Source organism: Neopelma chrysocephalum, unplaced genomic scaffold (genome assembly GCF_003984885.1).
Source record: "Neopelma chrysocephalum unplaced genomic scaffold, ASM398488v2 Primary Assembly neopelma1_60, whole genome shotgun sequence".
Lineage (NCBI taxonomy): Eukaryota > Metazoa > Chordata > Aves > Passeriformes > Pipridae > Neopelma > Neopelma chrysocephalum.
Genome location: NW_020897715.1, coordinates 4,327,925 through 4,346,945, shown reverse-complemented (window position 1 = coordinate 4,346,945; position 19,021 = coordinate 4,327,925). Strand labels below are relative to the sequence as shown.

Sequence of the window (19,021 nt, the reverse complement as noted above, 5' to 3'; positions counted from 1 at the left end):
AAAATTTCCCTTATGTCTTCCTGGTAGTCCGTTGCCAAAGGTTCATCCATGAGTAGTAAGTGGTGTTCTGTCACTGAAAGATAAATGTGCTTGAAGGTGCACACTTTTAACTCCTGTCTGTTCTATTTGAAGTCTTTCTGCTGAGCAATGAATTTGAATTGTATGAGGTAGGTTCTGGAGTTATTCCTGGGGCATAGAAGCTGTGTAGAGAATGTTTTCTTCAACAATATGAAGATTTTTTTGATTAATGCTTGGTGATCAGATGAATCACAGTCTAGCAGTTGGACATTTGAAGTTCCCTTTAGAAATACAGGCTATGTTTGAAGTTCCTGCCTCAAAAGGCAGGTTTACAGCCATAGTTTTAAGGTGTAGAATCCAAAACATGCAATTCAGCTTCCGTGCTAAAAGCAGGCTTTTATGCCTTTTTAAAACAACCTTTTCTTGTTATTTCATAAATCCAGCAGAGATGGTGGCAGGAAGTCAGGGTAAAATTTAAGAGTTGTAGTCCTTATCTGCAGGTTTTCATCTCCACTCAGCTCATGTCCACTGGCTTTAACAGTGAGTGTTGTGGTAGGAGTACATGGATACGTGGAAAGACCCACAGCACTCCGAAGGGTAGAAAGCAGCACTTAAAGTGAGGATTTTCCTGCTAAGCATTTGACCAGTATGTAGTGTGCAAATGCCCCATTAGGGTAACAGACACTATTGTAGCAGCAAATTCCAGATGTGTGAGGAAGGATACTGCTGGCTGTGTTTTATTCATGTTGGGGCGGGTCAAAAAGGGCCAGTATGAGAGTTGCAGAAGGAGGTCTGTCTGACCATGACTGTTCTGACAAAGCCTGGAAAGCATAAGCAGGTCACTTGGGTAGGAGGCCATTTGGCATTCTGGCTGCAAGTGATTTCTCAAGGGATAGTGATGCAAATGTGCTAAAAACCAGGTCACTCTCAGCAACTGATGTAGTTCTTGGCGTTAAGTGGGGCTTCTCACGAGCAGGAGTATGCCCCAGGAATAGGAGAGTGACACAGAAAACCTGAGAAGAGACAGTTATTTGCACACTGTAGGTATTTGCCTACCTAGGTATTTGTACTCACCTTTTCCCTCTGGTAAATCTTGTATACTGTTTAATATGTATAGAAGCCCAGAGAGAGCAATATCAGGCTTTAAGAGAAATCAGCAGGTCCTTTGAACACATCCTGCTTTAAATCCTTATTTGATTAGACTGCTTATCCATGTATGTAAAAGGCAATTTATTACTGGGAGTGGCACAGCAGGCACAGCTTCTGAATCAGAAGCTACGTCAGAGCTTTGTGCATCAGCCACATGGGCAGGCAGTGAACTGAATTTTTAATTCTGTCTTTGCTGCTCGTTTCCAAACTGATGTCCTCGGCTCCATCTTTTCTAGCCCACCACTGATGAAATATTCAGCACTGTATTATACCACAGCAGTATTTTATTTAAGATCAGAAATACTCAGTTATGAGCAATAAGTAAAAGAATATGATTTCTTCAGTCCCTTGGCAAATAAAATCAAGCTGTCGTTATTTTATTATTCTGTTCCACTCTGCCTGTCTTGTTCTTCTGCAGCATGTTCTGGACACCACACTCACATTACGTTGCTAGAAGAGAGGACAAACCCAGGCAGACCCCAGATCACTGCTTGCTTTCAGATTCATACAGTGTGCTGTGGGTCAAATATTTGTGTGCTCCAGCCTGGCATGACAAAATTCGAACAATACATTTGAACAATACATTCCTCTTGACATTTGCTTTACAACTTCCTGTGAAGATTTTTGTAAGTATTTTTAGAAAAAGGGCAAGCTACAGGCTAAAGATGTCTGAAGACTTGTTTTCTTTTAACCCTTCCTCTTTAACCATCAGGCCCCCATACCTGTCAGTGGAGGGCCAAGTTAGCGCCGCCTCAGCTGGCTCTGGTCTTTCAGCATTTATTAGACTAATTAGTGATTTCTTGCTTCTAGCTGCTGATTCTGACCTGTAGTCCATCCACAGCCTTTCTGCATTTCTTGCCATGAGTTGAATGAGGATGCTGTTCTCCATTCGTTTTCCTCCTTAAGAAGTTTGAGGGCATTAGTTGCTTGCTGCAGGCTAACAGTCCAAAACAACAACCACTGTGGTTTGAGGACTGATATTGCAAAACTGAAACAGGCCCTTGGGGGCTTTGCAAAATGTAGTTCTGTGTCTGTCCTATTTGGTGCCATTTCTTTTGTGATTTGTTTTCTTCATCCTCTTCCTTAAAATACTACATTTTGAATATTTAATTAGTAATGTTTTTCAGACTGCAATGGGACTTCTCAGTGCCTTGTTTTTCTGTAACTCTTCCTTGTACTTTCTGTCTTGAGATTTAGCTGAAGGGAAGAATTCTATATAAGATAACTGTATAAGATCTTGAAGTAATGCTTAGGATTTCTGAACCTTTATTTGAAGTTGGTTGCCATACCAAGATATCAGAATAATAAAGGGAAGTCGACAAACATTTAATGTGTCAGTAGCTTGTTAAAAGGTTTCCAAGGGCATTCAAATGAGGTTGTACAGAATGGTATAGTTCATACCGAGTAAGGACAGTAATTACCTTATGATTCAATTAGACTAGAAAATTTTTGACATTTCTTTTTGCTTGTGGAGTTCTAGCAGTTCTAGCCTAGAACTGGGACTCAGTTCTAGTCTTCCTCTTAGAGTAGAGGCAAAAGTCCTGGTAGCAGTTGATCGATGATGTAATGTCATGAATCAATGTGGTTATAATGCCTTTTTTTTTCTGGTGAAGTAAAACAGTGTTGTTGAAGCATGGGTAGATGAATTAGCACTGTAGGATTTATGTGTAGTGGGACAGACCAAGTTCAGTGAACTGGCTTAGAGAAAGATAAGGAATTGTCATCAGCGGTGTTCTTCCTCAGAACAGTTGGGGTTTGCACCAGTTGACAAATATGCTTAATCCAGCCAAGGTAAATCCCGTGTGCAGCTGCAGTAGTTACAGAAATCCATAACTGAGACAGGTTGGACAATTCCTTTTAAGTTTTATACTTTCTGCCATTCTGGAGTTCAATGGAATTGTCATTTCTAAGTTACCCCAGGCACTCAGCTAATACTGAGTAGGGGTGTTCAGTTTTGGGCACAAGGAAATGTCATCTTTGCCAAACCATAAGTATTGAGTTTCTACCCTCATCTCTTTAAAACCAGCACATTTTTCCATGGCAGCAAGTCTTCCACTGAGATTTCTTGGGTATGTCTGCACCACACAAAAATTTCTCAATAAACAGAGTTTCTAGAAGTACCACAATTATGTGTAGGTCTTGCCAAAGGTTCTGTAAAACCTGCCTGCTAGTTCTCAAGAGGCTGTTCGGTGTGTCTGTGCTGTGTCATACAGGCTTCCCATTCCTGACATTCTGCTCTGCCCTCTGTGCCCGTAAGGATAATGCAACTGGAATAAGCAGTCAAAAGCAGCCTTCAGAGAATGTGTGTTTGCACAGGTACCCTGGAGTGACTTCAACACTAACTATGCCTGTGCTTTCTCCCCATAATTGATTTGGCATGTTTGTATGTATCCAGTAACCTTAGCTTTCCAAAGAAAAATTCGAATTTTCTGTGAAGTGGATATTTACCTTTAATCTTCTCCCTTGAAGGCCTATAGCATTCAGCTGAATAGATAGTTTGTTAGGACTCTAGCAAAAAATATATTGCTGAGTCAGTGGTTAAAGATAGCAGAGTTCTCCCACATAAGCAAATGAAATAGATTTTTATATGCTTGAATACTGACATATGGCTCAGGTAGACTGCTTGATGAGCAGTTAAGACCTTCTCCACCCAAGGACGTTGGTTTTTAAAGCATTTGGCTCGTTCATGTACGTCTGTGTGTGTGTGTGTATATATACACACGCACACTTCAGCTTTTTTTTTTTCTTTAAGCATCACAAACTTGTGGTCTTTACTAAGCCATCAGTTTTGCAACTTTGTATTCTCTGTAAAATATTTTTACAATTATTTAAATGTCATAAATAGTAAGATGCAGTTTGTTGGAGCAAGGTGATGTATTTTGTTTATGTAGGCAGTCAGCCAATGGCACAGAAGCACAGAATGACTCAGGTTGGAAGGAACCTCTGGAGATATCTGGTCCAAGCCCCCTGCTCAAGCAGGGCCACCCAGAGCCAGCTGCCGGTGCTTGATCATCTTCAAGTGAGAGTGTTGACGTTTAGAGGGAGCCTCCTGTGTTTCAGTTCGTGCCCATTGCTCTGGTCCTGTCACTGGGCACCATGGAAGAGCCAGGCTTTGTCTTCTTTGCACTCTTCCTTTAGGTATTTATGCATGTTGGGTGAGATCCCCCTGAGCCTTCTCTTCTCCCAGCTGAACAGTCCAAGCTCCCCCAACCTTTCCTCATAGGAGAGGTGGTCCAGTCCCTTTATCGTCTCTGTGTCCCTCACTGGACTCTCTCCAACATGTCCATGTCCCTCTTGTACAGAAGAGCCCAGAACTGGACACAGCGCTCCAGGTGTGGCTCACCAGTGATGAGCAGAGGGAAAAGCTCACCTCCGTCCACCTGCTGGCAGTGCTTTCCCTAGTGAAGCCCAGGAGGCCACCTTCTTTTCCAGCAAGGGCACATCTATGGCTTGGTGCCCAGCAGGGCCCACCCCGGCTCCTCAGCCCCTGGCATTTCTTGATGCATGGAGATGTTCTCCAGGAGCAGGAGTTTGCACTTCTAGGTGAATGAACTGTCCTCCCTTAGTGTGTTATATTTTAATAAGCAAAGATATTTGCCAGGTGGAACGACAGTTCTGTGTTGCTTTGTAAATTCTTAGCACTGTTCAGGAGCTTGGAAATGCTGAAGAACCTCAGTTACTTCTCTGGGTTGCAGACTCAGCTCTGTATGCTATTAAAATATGTCCTTTGCTGCAGCTTAGGAGAAAAGGAAAAAAAATCTGGGAAATAAAGCCACCACTTTCCTCTTTTAAGCATCTCTTATTTTCTGTCCAGAATATTTAACTGTCATAGAAAATTAGGGAGAGAATTGTAGATTATTAAAATAGATATAAATGCACTTCACTGACACTGATGTTCTGAAATGCTTTCATTAGCAATGTACTATATCCTCCCCATCTTTTGTAGCTAAATGGCCTATTGTGTCCTGTCATGGGCGCTAATGTTCTTCAGAAAAGATTTGAATCCTGATTTTTGTGTGCACAAGCCCTCTTTCCATCTCATAAATATTGTGAACATGACTTCAGCCAGTAAAAGCCAGCTTCCTCCAGGGCTCACAGATTCTGGGAAAAGGATAAATGGCTTCACATGGCTTTGGATTGGGGTGGTTTTTTCATCAGGGAAAGATGCGGGACATCTTGTTTTCTAGTTCAGAAATTTAATTGGAATAAAAAGGTCTTATAAAGTTTATTAAGAGAATATTTTCCTCTGGTTTGAATAACACTGTTCTGTTTCACTTGCATCTCTTAAAGAAATCTGATCTCATGATCCAAGTGTTAGAACTGAAAACCAGGAACTTCTGATAATAATTGTGGACTTGTCGTTTATAAATAAAGTAATTTTTTAATTTTCCAAGCATCTGCTATTTCAGTGAGTATTTAAATCTTTCATTCATCCTTTAGCAGGGGAGGTTTAAAGATGTTGCCTTGATTTTCTTCGGGAGCTGATGGACAGAGCACTCTTTCCTTCTTGAATTCCTTATTGTATGTCCTTTCCATTACTCCAGCCTGAAGTATTTTTTCATAGACACTTCTCTTCAAATAGCAAGTTGTCATCCCCACTCCAGGTCACACAGGGAATTTATGACCACGAGACCACTCTGGGGATGCAGTGGCAGCAGGCTGAGACTGTGTGCATTTAAAAACTTGTTTTAATACCCCTCTGTGCAACCCACTTGTGCCGTTGAGTGATGGATTTTCTCTTCCCAGTTAACCTGTTTAGGAAACACAGTTGTGTCATTCTGTGTGATTTACTCTTAAGATTCACTCTAAGATCCTAGCAGGAAGTGTTAGATTGTTAAAGAAGCAAAGTAATCATTTCAATTCTTACATGCCAGCAAATTGCAAGTGTCCAGTGAGAACCAGTTACAGACTGTCTGCAGAAGCTATGTGTTATAGCCTTATATATGATATATTACAGAGCTAATATATCAGTCATCATCCCCAGAGAAGTCTCTGGAATTGTTACCCAGGGAAATTCAAACACTAAAGTCTGAACTACATGTCTGTGGGCAGGTATACTGAGGTGAGGGGGATGGCTAAATATGCCCCTGATACCAACGATGTACAAAATTCTGCTTTATTCAAGCATAGCTTTCTTTTCAGATGTGCAGAGTGGAAATTCACGAGTGCTTATTATGGTCAGGAGTATCTGTGGTGTTCCTGGTAGGCAAGCTCTTACTATTGGGATACAAAGGGAAAAGAATTACTGTGATTTTATAGAATGGCTGGATTGATGGAGATGGTGCAGTAATGTCCTGTCAGTCCCCATGCACATGGGGTTACAAATGAAGCAATCTTTCATCAGTGCAGCTTTCTCCTGCCATGAGATTCTCATATACCCAGTTCAATTGAAAAATGCATTTTCCTGAATAATGCTGCCTAGGTGGGATTCCAGTTCTTGCTCTGTTCTGCTTCTTTGTTTTAGATCGTGCATATGAAAACTAGCATAAAAGCCATCAGAATAGGTCACATCCCACTTCATAGATATTTGTTAAATTTAATAAATGTGTCTCTTTAGAATACTTGGACAACCCAGGATACATTTGGCCTATAAAATGCTAAAACTGAGTTAATAAATAAGCAAAATACATGTTTTCCGGAGCAATTCAGTTTTGGTGAATTTGATCAAGGGTTTCAGGGGCAACAAATTAATGTTCAAATTTTTATATTTTTATGGACTATTTAGTGATTCCTAAGCTGCCTCTGAGTTCAGTACACATCAATAATTGCTGTGGCATTCATACACTCTGACCCTTGTTTATGGAAAATGATGGCTAACTCACTTTTTTCAGGCGTTAGGAAGTGGTGGAGTTTTAAGTTCTACTGCAGTTTTGAGTTTTATACTCAAAAGAAATATAGTAGTAATATTACTGTGTATTATAAGGTTGGCAAATAAATCTGATTATTTTATCAGTAAGACCAATAAATAATTTATAAGTAAATCTAGTAAATAATTATTTTCAGAAAATAAGACAATAAAATTCTGTAGCAGTGTTTCATATAAATGGTTTTTTGCAGAGCAGTTTCACTTATAAGCCTTCTAAGCTACTTGAGATGGAAATGTAGTTGGCTTTTTCTACTTCACACAAGTCTGAGGAAGAATAATGATTGCTGATTCATCTGGCAGAAATATCAATGACGATTGGTAGGGCTGTTTATTTGTTTTAATTTAGAATCTTCAGCCTATTTTGAAGCACTTAATGATATGTTAATTTGGAATTAAATGTGGAGTTAAATTTAACTTGGAGAATTTGTCACGGTGCCTTATGTGGATCAGGATGATGACATACAATATATATTCTTGATTATGGTATAGTTTCAATTCAGTTTTTTCCCCAAGTATTTTTTAATTTTTCCTTGTCTGCCTTGATACTGGATTGTTGCCTTGGCTTATTTGGAGGGGAGCTTTTTACGTACTAGAACTGAGAGATCCCAATGTTGAAAACATTGGGCTCAGTGTACAAAATGTTTCATTCAGAATTTTTACACAGAAGAGTGCCATAACATGAAAGTAGGATTTCTCTACATTTAAATCCAGAGCTTTTAAGGATGTGAATTATTTTTCTGAGACAATATTATTAATTTAACCAAATTGAATGAGGGGACCACAGAAATGGATAAAAAGCATGAATTTTTAAAGGAAAGAGCAAGGTCTTAAATTTCTGTTTAATAACTCTCAAAGATGACACAAGCTTCTGGTTTTGGACTTATTTTATCCCACAAGCTTCCTTTAATACCCTCTGCTTTGAACTGAGGGGGAAATGCAATCATTAATCAGGTGACTGGCTGTGAAATACTAAAAAAATTATAAATGTGCACAGAGCTATAGCCATATATTGATATTAATTTGAGTTAATAACTAATTCATGTAGCTGTTAGGTAGCTAAGGGTCTGTAGTAATTACTGTGTTCTGTCACTGGAGGTAAAGAGTGTCATAGCAGCTGTCTTAGAAAATTAGACAAAATTTCGTACCTTGAGTTTCATAGCAGGCTGCAAAAACGGGAGAGGATGATTCTGGTTCTTCCTTGAAGAAGTGGTGTGGAAATTCTCATGAACCTCTGCTGAGAGGTCTCAATAATTGCATAGCCATGTACAAAACTAAATTTGCATTGAAGTCCATCTCTAGTGAAAAAGGCATCTAGGTCATATTGAAATTAATCATTACATGGTAATAGATGTTTTTCTGAATTGGATCATCCAAGCTTTGGACACTGTTCACTGCCAGAAAACCTGTGATCTACCTGCAAAAGGACAATTGCTCAGTATATAAGTTAAACATCTTTGAGGGTCTTTCTGTGATTTAAGACAAAAAGTGTGCAAGGCAAATTGAACTGAAACATTAATCTGTGTACCTGCTGACAGGACAAGACTCAGTTGGGTTGTTTCAATGATGTGATTCGGGAAACAGTGAAATCCACATATGCTGAAAGAGGAGAAGAAGCAAGAAATGGGAAAGAAATGGAAGTGTTCAAGTTGTGATTTTTTTGAAATATATTCGAAGCGTGTTCCTTTTAGTATGGTTCTAATTATTGCATCTGTTCTTAAGTTGAGATGTGTGTTTTCTAAAGTTAGGTTCTTAGCCAGCAAGGTATTGTGTAAAGCTATGGGATGGTTATTCGCTTACTGATTTCTAGGAAAAATGTCTTAGGTCAACTGTTTCATGATACCTTAAATGTTCCCTTTCTGAGACCTTGAAAAAGGCAAAGACTTTTCACCTTATTGAAAAAGATTTTCACACACATTAGAAATTTCTGAAACATGGAGGGCTGCTGCTGCTACTTGCTCTTGCCCTAGTGGTGATGTCACTAAAGGAGAGAAAATAAAAGCCATGAAATGCTGTTTTCCATGGTTCTTGCTCTTTCTGACTCCCTTTAACCCCGAGGGAGAGACATGTTGCGCTGTAAAAGTTTACAGATAAGAAAACCTGTGGCATAATTTCTCAAGGTGGCCAGGAGGCAAAGCTTAAATCTGATAGGGTGGTCGCATTCCTCTGTCAGTGTGGATCTGAGCATTGCAGGTTGGGCTCATTTCCAGTATTTCACAGTAATGTTGCAGCATATCGCTCCTCTATCATCATCTTCAAAGCGTGCAGGCAACAAAGCCACTCTCACACCCTCCAGTAGGCAGGTCACTTTCAATGAAGTTCTTATCAGAGTTGCTCTCTAAATTATATTTGACTTGTACTATACAAATGAATTAGTTCAACGCTGAATACCACATAATTGTGTTTTGTGGCTTGGTAATGTTATAATTAGGACACCTAACAGTATGTAACATTAAGATCTTACAGTGCTTGATGTAGCAAGACATCTTAGAATAACAATGTGCTTGAAATTCAGCAGAGCTTCACTCTGCAATAAGGCACAGAGGTCTTGTTTTCTTTTTTACCAGTCTTGGAGGAGTTCTGATTCATACAGCTGACAAGATGCAGACACTCAAAGTTAGTAAAAACCTGACAGCATAATCTCAGTGCAACTCCTTTAGAAGACAACGTGGCATATTAAATTACCCTGCAAAGTAGGCACACAACTGAAAGCTGCAGCTAAACATGTTACCTCTTACCACACACACTGTAATAAACGTTTGTGTCAGTGTTCTTAGTGAATCCTAATTGTGGCATACAGCATGTGCACGATTTAAGAGCCTTCAGGCTGGTATCAGGCAATATGTGCACCCGTGCAAATGAAGCCATCACTAGGACTCAGACATTCCAATTTCTGCTGTTAGGAAAAACAGGGAGGTTGCTGACACTTTTTAATTTTGTCATTTTGAAAGGACATACTCAAAAACAACTAACTTTGGGAAAAATACATGATCATCTCAGACTGAAGGGTCGCTGATGATAAATATGAGACAATAAAACTCTGCATTTGTAAAGTTTATTTGAACTGATTTCCAAGCCCATCTTTGCATCAGTATATGTTCTATCATGTAGACGGCATTTTACAAAAGGTGTTTTGTATTGGGTCAAAACTATGGCATCTAATTTGGTGGTGTTCTAATTAGTCTTAATTAGAGGTGTTGTGGGTGCACTTTGTTTCTAATCTGGTTTAAGACCTTAAATGGCTTTACAGAACTTCCAAAATTATAAGTGCTAATTTTAAAGCTGCTTTTCAAGTAAATTCAAAAGCCTTGCGCATAATAGTGATTGCAGAGCTTTTCATCTAGTAGATGAGCTCCTTCAAAACACAACAAACAAATATAATTATTTTTGGAAATTTTAAATAATAAACTAGGAGCTAAATAAAAATTATGGTTTGAAAGTTAGCTAATAGTTTGCTGGTGTTCCAGGGAAGCAAGAGACACTGTTCCACGTGAAGTATCTATCACTGTAGCTGTGCCAATGAAGGGCTGGGAAGTAGCCCCAGAGTCCATCGGAAACAACGTTGTGTGCCAGTAAAAAGTAGGCAAGGTCAGAGCACAGCGTGGTTTTTGCCACTCCAAGACTCCATTACCTCTGTTGGGATTTGTCCTGGTATCTTTTCTAGCACAGTGCTCTTTGCAAAGCTTTACAGATAGAAGTGTGGTCTCGGGCTGTTGTGGACAAATGGCTTCTAACAATCCAGCATCCACCAGAAGACTTTGTAATAAGTTTTATTTCTTTTCTTCAGCTCCTTCTTTGCTTTTATGGGATTACACGATAGTCTTGATAAGGCTTGAAGGCAGTTGTAGTGGTATTATGTTTTATCCAGTTCCCCAAACATATTACACTTCAGTTTTTCTAAATGCTGTTGTTGAGTAGTATTGACCCATGGGGAAATGCCTGCAGTGACCCCAAGAATAAGTGAAACTTGCTTACAGATCATGAGAAGTCCAAGAAGCATTTTATTAAAGTACCAGAAATAAAGCCTATCTCTCATCCTGAGAAAGAAAAGGTTTAAGTGCCTGAAGGAGAATTTTGGGTGCCTGGAGGAAAAGCAGCAATTGTAGACTCTCACACCAAATTCAAAGGTGGTGGGAGGTTTGAGGTCCCAGCTGAGCATGGGTTTTTCCCAAGGTCATGGATGTTTTTTTGAGCACATGCTCTCAGGGGCCAAAAAATTTGGACGTCCTCTTTATTCTTCTCAGTGGCAAGGCTTAGCAGAGCATACAAGGAGATAATGAGTGAGCAAGAAAACATTTATTATAGGAAGATTGTCATAGAATTTTTGTCCCATTGGTTTGATGGGAGATGAAATTTTGAGGAGCAGCCTAGAATCTCTCTATTTCCAGCAACTAATAAGATATTCGCCATACAAATAAAACCCCTGAAACAGTCTTGAATGCACATCCTAGCCTCCAGCTGTGACTGTACTCCCTGCTTATTTAGAGAATTGTCTTTTGCAGGATGGGGGAATTGAGTTGGTAGCTGTGAAGAAGGGAGGGAGAATTGTGTTGATGGTAGCAGTGGCGTTCTATGGCTTTCCTTTAGAGTAGCCCATGATTCAAGTAGCCATCGATACTCAGAACAAAATCAACACTGAAAAATTGATCTGGGGCTTTGCCAGCTAGTGTCAATAACTGGAAATCCTAAGGCAAACTTTTTTTAGCAGTTCAGAGATTGAAGCAATTGTTTGCAAATCATTTACTCAATGCAGACACAGCTGCCTCAGTGTGATGGACTCCAGCACAGTGTCTATGCCAGGCACTTCCAATTTCTCACTGTCATTCAGTGTCTGATTCATCCTGTCAGATGGGCTTGATTCATTTTGGCCATTGTTTCCCTGCTTGTAAAATGAATGTGATCATAATCTGCTGGTTGTAGTATCTGTCTGCCTCACTTGAGCTATTGTGCAGGTCAGTTCCTGTCCGTGCTCTGCGCCGCAGCTGAGTGGGAAACAACGGAGCCTGCAAGAGCCAGCAAGGACGTGCTCCTTCAGAGCATTGAGAGAGACTTTGTGTGCAATCCCTCCCAGCCCCCAGGGGTTTGGATATAATCATGGGAGTTGGGTGCCCCTCTCTGTTAGCCTGGCAGGCCCAGCTGTGCCTGCACTGTGGCCTCCCCCGAGTGCTGTGCCAGCCCTGGTGCTGCTCCTCCGCTCCAGACCTCAGGTTCTTCCTTCCCCTCCATGCACCATTTGTCCCTGATGACACAGAGTGCATCAGCAGCAGGGAATGGACAGGAATTGTGCAGGATTGGCACTGCCCAGAGCAAAGGGGTGATTGGGGCACAGCTCCCCCAGCATCACTCCCTTCCACTGCTGGGTGTGCTGAGGCTCTCTGCAGTGCCTCATACCATCCTCTGGGAACAGGGAGGACGGTGGGAATGAGGGGAGCTGCACTCCAAAACTCTTCAGTTCCTGTTTTTTGTAAGGCTTGCAGGCACTAAGATATACTGTGATAGTTTCTCCCATGGTCCATGATGATATGGTATTACAGTGTGCTCAGCTGTGATCATCTGTGGCTCCCTGCAAGGCACGTGGACACCAGACTTCTCCCTCAGGCCACTAACATCCAGCTCCTTTTTGTAAAGTCTCTTCATCCCTATCTAATGAAAATTCACACCTGTCATGTGATACTGTGTCTGCTCAGAATATCAAGGTGCTTCACATGTCTCTCCTCTGATACAAGGAGATGGTTTAATTTGAAAAAGGATTACTGTAAGTGCAGTGGGGAGACAAAAATCAGATTTGCCTTCCATGCTGAAGATTTAGAAGGTATCTTATAAAATAACATGGTTTTCAATAAAATTAACATGAAGATAAAAACAATTCAGTATGATGCAGGCTTTCTATACTGTCTTAGTAAGTCATTCTAATGGACAAATTAAATCACATAATTAAATTTTGTGTACACATCAGGCTTACCTTGTGCTCAAGTAATTGCTGTTTAAGCAGGAAATTTTGTTTTAAAAGATAATATTACAGTATTCAGAACATATTTGCTCCAGGGCTGAGGTTACAGCTTTTTGTTTATTTTTGATGTTTTGAATTTAGTGTTGTAGAAATTGTGTGTCAGAGAGTTGCATCAGTTTTCTCGAGGTGGTCTTTAAGAGACATTGCAGATCAGAGCCCCATTACATCATTGTTGATAAAGGCACTGAAGCAGTGCCAGCTCTAATGCTCATGCCTTGGTGAGGGCCCTTACTGAGGGCAGCTGCATGGTTACAGTGTGCTTCTGAGGTGCTATGGCTTGGGGTAAAGTTAAGAGGAAAATAACATTCAAAAGATTTTACTGAGGGATCTAAAGCTAGAATGTGTATAGAAATTTACATTCTCTTCATCACTGATGCTGCTGGGAAATAAGTGAGCCCCTATAAGTGATATTAAGGGCCCAGCAGTAGAAGTGATGATTCTTGTCCCTGGATTGCTACCTGGTTGAGATGTGGACGTGAAGCAGTGACAGCTGGGGTCCTTAATGAAGTGCAGACAAACCAGTCTTCATAAAAGCTGTTGTATCATCCATCAGCTGCTATGTGTGTGCTCATGTGCATAACCACTTGTTCTCTAGTAGTGTAACCTTTACGGTCTCCTGCTATGAACTATTTAGCTCTGTGACACCTGCTTACTAATTACATCAGTGCCTGATTAGCAGTTACCTGCCTCCTTTGCTGCAGTTGCTCACTTGAATGTGTTCTTGTGCACCAAGTTCCCTCAAAGTACTTAAAATAGTGTGTTTCTCCTGCAAAAACAAATGACAGTGAAGGAGGGGATGGAGAATAGAACTATAGAATGGTTTGGGTTGGAGGAGACCTTTGAAGGTCCTCTAGTCCAACCCCCTCTGCAGTGAGCAGGGACATCTTCAGCTAGGTCAGGCTGCTCAGGCTCCATCCAGCCTGGCCTTGGATGTTTCCAGGAATGGGGCATCTACCACCACCCTCGTTGCAAAAAACTTCCTTATATCTTACCTAAATGGACCCTCCTTCAGTTTAAAACCACCACCCCTTGTCTTGTCGCAAAAGTCCTGCTAAAGGTTTGGCCCATCTTTCTTATATTTAACAAATTTAATATTTAAGTATTGAAAGGCCACAGTGAGTTTTCCTTGGAGCTTTCTCTTCTCCCATCTGAACAACCCCAGCTCTCTCAGCCTGTCTTCATAGGAAAGATGCTCCATCCCTCTGATCAACTTTGTGGCCTCCACTGGACTTGCTCCAACAGGTCCATGTCTTTCCTGTGCTGAGAGTAGATGAATTTTGATCTGAGAAGAGATTGAAATAATGAAGCACACACAACCTCCAAGTTTATATTTAATGCTGAGTTGTCCTGGACACCGGATGGAGCTGAAAAGTGCTTTGATTGTTCTCACGCTGCTTCAAGGAAATAAAACCCCTCATAACACAGACAATACTGCACAGCTTTAGGTCCTGGTTGCTTGTAAAATCATTTGCCTGCAGATGTCTATTACTGCTTTTTAACAAATAACTACTTCAGTGTTTTGGTGAAGTTATATATGTTAAAAAATCAAGTGTTTCTTCAGATTTGGTGTGTTACAGTAAACCCAATTAATACAGTAATTGATGTGGTGATTTAGGATTTAAGAGCTGCAATGAGCTTTGGCAGTGAGCATTTAAGAAGAAGGGGAGATTACAAAGACTTTCCTTCCTGTTAGCCTCTCACCAGTTGACTTATGGCAACATGTTGAGTTAAAGGGAGTTGTTTAGTGCTTTCTTTAAAAGTGGTGAGGAACAGTCAAAGAACTTGTATAGCACAGATCTGTGAACTGTTATGTAGTGGAAATGCAGGTAGGAAACAGTATTGGACAATTCTGGTTGATGTTTCAAAAAAGTGCCTTACTTAGCTGCAGTGCTTATCACGGGGTTTTGACTATTCCAAGCCTTTATGTTTTTCTTTATCATAAGAAAACAGAGTCTCACAACAGTGAATTATTACTTCAGTAGCATTGAAAATAGGTCCTGTGAAATGCAGGCTGTTTCAGATAATTTCTGCATTGAAATTTCCTTGCAGATGAATTACTTCAGAAAGAGCAGAACTACTCTGATGATGTTTTGGCCAATATGATCAGCGAACCCAGAATCAGCTATGGAAATGATGCTCTCATGCCTTCGTTGACGGAAACCAAGACTACAGTTGAACTTCTTCCAGTGGATGGAGACTTCAGCCTAGATGATCTTCAGCCATGGCATCCCTTTGGAGTTGATTCTGTTCCAGCCAATACTGAAAATGAAGGTATGTACGATAGAGGGAGAAACCACGGAATATTCTGAGCTGAGCTTTATGGTTTCTCTTCATGTTGTTCCCTGAAAATTGACATTTTTCTGATGTAAGCAGGATAGAGGTTCTGAAATATAAGTTTAGAGCTGGTCTGCCGTGTCAGTTGTGTCTTTTTGATGGAATAGAAAGCCCTGACTAAAATTTGGAATTTAGACACACAGTACATTTCAGTGTTGAGCTTACTTTCCTTTAGAAACAAACCATAATAAATTCTAGGAGATTATGAGTGACAGTCTTTATAAGATACATGACAATGAGCCAAGGGAGATAGATAAGTTCTTAGATTTGTGCCACAATGAAATGAGTGTTTTAGTTAAGGTAGAGCTTTTTATTTGCTGGCATGAAAATGATTACAGCAATCCTAGCATGACAGATGATTTTATTTCCCACCCTACACTGTTTGTCTGTAACGTACTGCAGAAATGTTCTACATACTCAGCAATACAACTGGCTAGTGAAAAGATTTTTCCTGAGGAGTATTTTATGTTGCTTATGGACTAATCTGTTGAAGTGACCGCATGCTATTTCAATAATTTATGTATAATCTGGAATTAGTAGTTCACTTAGGCACTGGAGCCAATTAATCAGAAACCTGAGGGACTTGGTTCATGTTGTTAAAGTTCTTCCTATTGTGTTTATTTTCCTCTGTCAGTTCAACTGCAGAGTTACTGATACCAAGTTAATCACATCAGTGAAAGTTTGTTACTGCAAAACCACAATAGAGTCACAGAGCCTGGAACTACAGAAGTCTTTTCAGGCAAATTTGTGATTTGTAGCTGAACTGCACAGACATTAATATCCTCCCAGTCTTTTGAAGCCACTGGCTTAGGCCATACCTGCCCTCAGAATGAGTTCTGAGACCAACCTTATGCAGTTAGTCTCACTCCAGCACAATGTGTGAGTGACTGTGAGCTACTGGCTGCTTGGGAGATGAAGCATGAGACATGGACATAGATTTGCCAGGTCTGGTGTTGGTGGCAGGTGAAATCAGTGGAGTTAGAACCAGTTTTTTGATCAAAGTGGGTTGTCCACAGGAGTCAGAGAAGCCTAGGATCAGGCAAAAGAAAAGAGCTGCACAAAGGTCAGCAAATCAGCGAGGCAGAGGTATATGGATCTGAGGGAAGAGGAGAGGCTGCTCAGGAGTGGGGCTAAAATCAGGGTGCCAGGGAGGGACCCAGTAAAAGAGCAGAGCCAGAGCAGACTCGATGGATGGGCCAGCAACAGCGACCAGGAGGCAGGAGGTGGTGACAAGGGCTCCAGACGTGTGTGAAGGGCACTTGCAGCCGGGTGACGGCGAGAGCAGCTGGCTGGAATGCATCAGGCGAGGGTGCAGACGGCTGGCCAGGCTGGCAGGATGAACCTCATTTTCCTGGGGAATGAGCTGCAGCCTGCTACAGTGCACGTGTCAGGGCTGTCTGCCAGGAGCAGGTCACAGTCTGGCTGCTGGTGTCTGTCCTGCAGGAATTTTCCAGTTCAGCTCTCACTGCAGTTTTTCCCGTAGCTGAGGCATCCAGGGCATCGGTTTCTATACCCGCTGCCTGCTTTTATGAAGCTTGGGAGGCATTAATTACTTTTGATGTCTGTCCTCCCAGCTTTCAAAATGTACTGATTTCAGTCACCAGGTTCAGAAGTTGTCAGGTAGACAGGTGCACCCAGACATACCCGCAGTTTAATCATACAAGCGTATTTTTCCATCAGAAACCTGGCTAAGCTCAGAATTTAATAATGAAAGGTACATCAACGTGACACTGAATTCCCATAGGCAAGTATATTGAGCATGGTTCTCCTTTTAAAATGTATGACAGCAAATAAGAAACAAAAACTCTCCTGCCTGGAATCACATAGTGTTTAATTATGAATCCTATATGTTTTAATGCAGTATGTGCTTTATTGCAGCACTGCTTAGTGTTTACTATGGAAATCTCTTTAAACTTTCATGCCTTCAAGTCGTTGGGGTTTAGTTTTGGTTTTTTACATCAGAATTGTATTTGTCATGAAGTTAGTGCAGCAAACAAGTCTGTTAGGCCAACCATTATTATTGCTCAAGCCTGAACAGTTAGAAGTGGAAATTATTTGGTGACTTAAACCTCTTCAAGTCCTTCTTGCTTCCTATTATATTTCTCTGTCATCTACCCAAACCACAACATTATTAATGTGATCATGTCTGTAATACCTTCTTTCTTTCTTTAGACACTCATTCTTATACCTTTGCCTATAGCATCAAAAGGGAATTTCACAGCTTCATTTTTTGCCATTGTGTTTGTCTCCCAGCTCTTTGTTCCAGAATCCCAGGACTAACCGTGCCGTTTGTCTTCACTTGCCATGCCTGTTTTCTTCTGTGACCGTGGTCTTATTTCAGACTTTGTCTGCATTGCTTCCAAAAACATGCTTTCTGTCTTGTTACAATATGCTTTGGAAGTAGCAAGAAGTAAATAACAATTTACATGATTTTCTCCTTCTCCGTTTTTCCTTTCCCTGTCCACTGAAGGTATTTCTGCATAGCCTGTTTTTCACACAATAAGCTTCCCTTGTGGAGGGAGGTTTTTGTATTTTATGCAGAACTGAGCAAGTCATTACTGCTTTACAGTGAAAAACCATTGATCAAAAAAGGTGTCAGCTTAAAAATCATGTGCTAGAGAAACCTCAGATACCATGGAGTGACTGAGCATTGCAGTGTTAGTGATGGTCAGCATCTCCTGCTGCTGGGAGATGCTGAGCATCTCAGCTTCTGTTTGCTTGGGTGGGAGCTGAGAGTGCTCAGCGTCACCAAGAAAACCACAGCATGTTCCCTGTGAACGGCCTGGTGCCTGAGGAATGTGCTGAGCAGGTGACCCAGCAGATTGAACAGAGACTACCAGAGGAGTTTCAGATGGCAGGCAAGTTGCAAGGTCAGTTGTTGATTCTCTTTTGGTCTAGTTTGAAATATGAAGTCAACAAATTTCGGATGGGACTGTCAGTATCTGAGAGGCAGCAGAACAGATCCTGGAGCAGGCTGGGTTAGGACCTGGGATCTCACCCCCTCCAACAGACATTGCAATGAGACTTGTTTTTAATGAACCATTTCAGGAATGCTTGAACCAAAACATGACTGTGGCAAAAGTGGAAGGAAATGCAGCCATTAAATCTTGGTTTCAAAGTATTCAGTATTCAGTGTAGAAGTGATGAAATTATATTACAAAAGAATACCCTAAATTTGTCATTGATTCCCATGCCTGTTTCCTTCCATGGCCCAGATCTAATCCCAAGTCTCATCAGGAGATATTAATCATGTGTTGGATTGGTATGTTGTCATGTAATCTTAAGGTTTCACGACTCCATTTGAAATTTTCTCAGTCTAAACTGCATGTTTAGGTGAAAGGGTGGGTTTTATGCAAATAGTTTATTTTTCTAAAATTGCTTTTACTGATGAATAAGTGAAAATAGTCTAAAAATAGATAGACCTTGAAAGTCTAGCCTAGCCCAGTATTTTCTGCAAGTACTTCCTTCCGTTTTTGCCACTGAGGTAGTTTCCCCATAAATGCCCATAGAAGTTAATCCAAAGCAGCAGGCAATTCACTACACCACTTGCATGGCTGAATGGATGTTGAGCGTATTGCGACACAAATTAGGTTGGCCAAAACCACTCTCTGAGGACCCTGCAGTAGGTACCACCAAACTGTCAGGAA

General features: G+C 40.9%; 1 protein-coding gene across 5 annotated transcripts in view; it reads left to right on the top strand.

Annotated features, from left to right (window-relative positions):
• Positions 1-19,021, top strand: part of APP (amyloid beta precursor protein) — a 205,882-nt gene that overhangs the window by 163,158 nt on the left and 23,703 nt on the right. For all 5 annotated transcript variants that reach the window (XM_027680895.1, XM_027680894.1, XM_027680892.1 and 2 more), the window contains one exon: positions 15,090-15,311. In XM_027680895.1, coding sequence (XP_027536696.1) covers positions 15,090-15,311 — 222 coding nt within the window. The remainder of the gene's footprint in view (positions 1-15,089; positions 15,312-19,021) is intronic.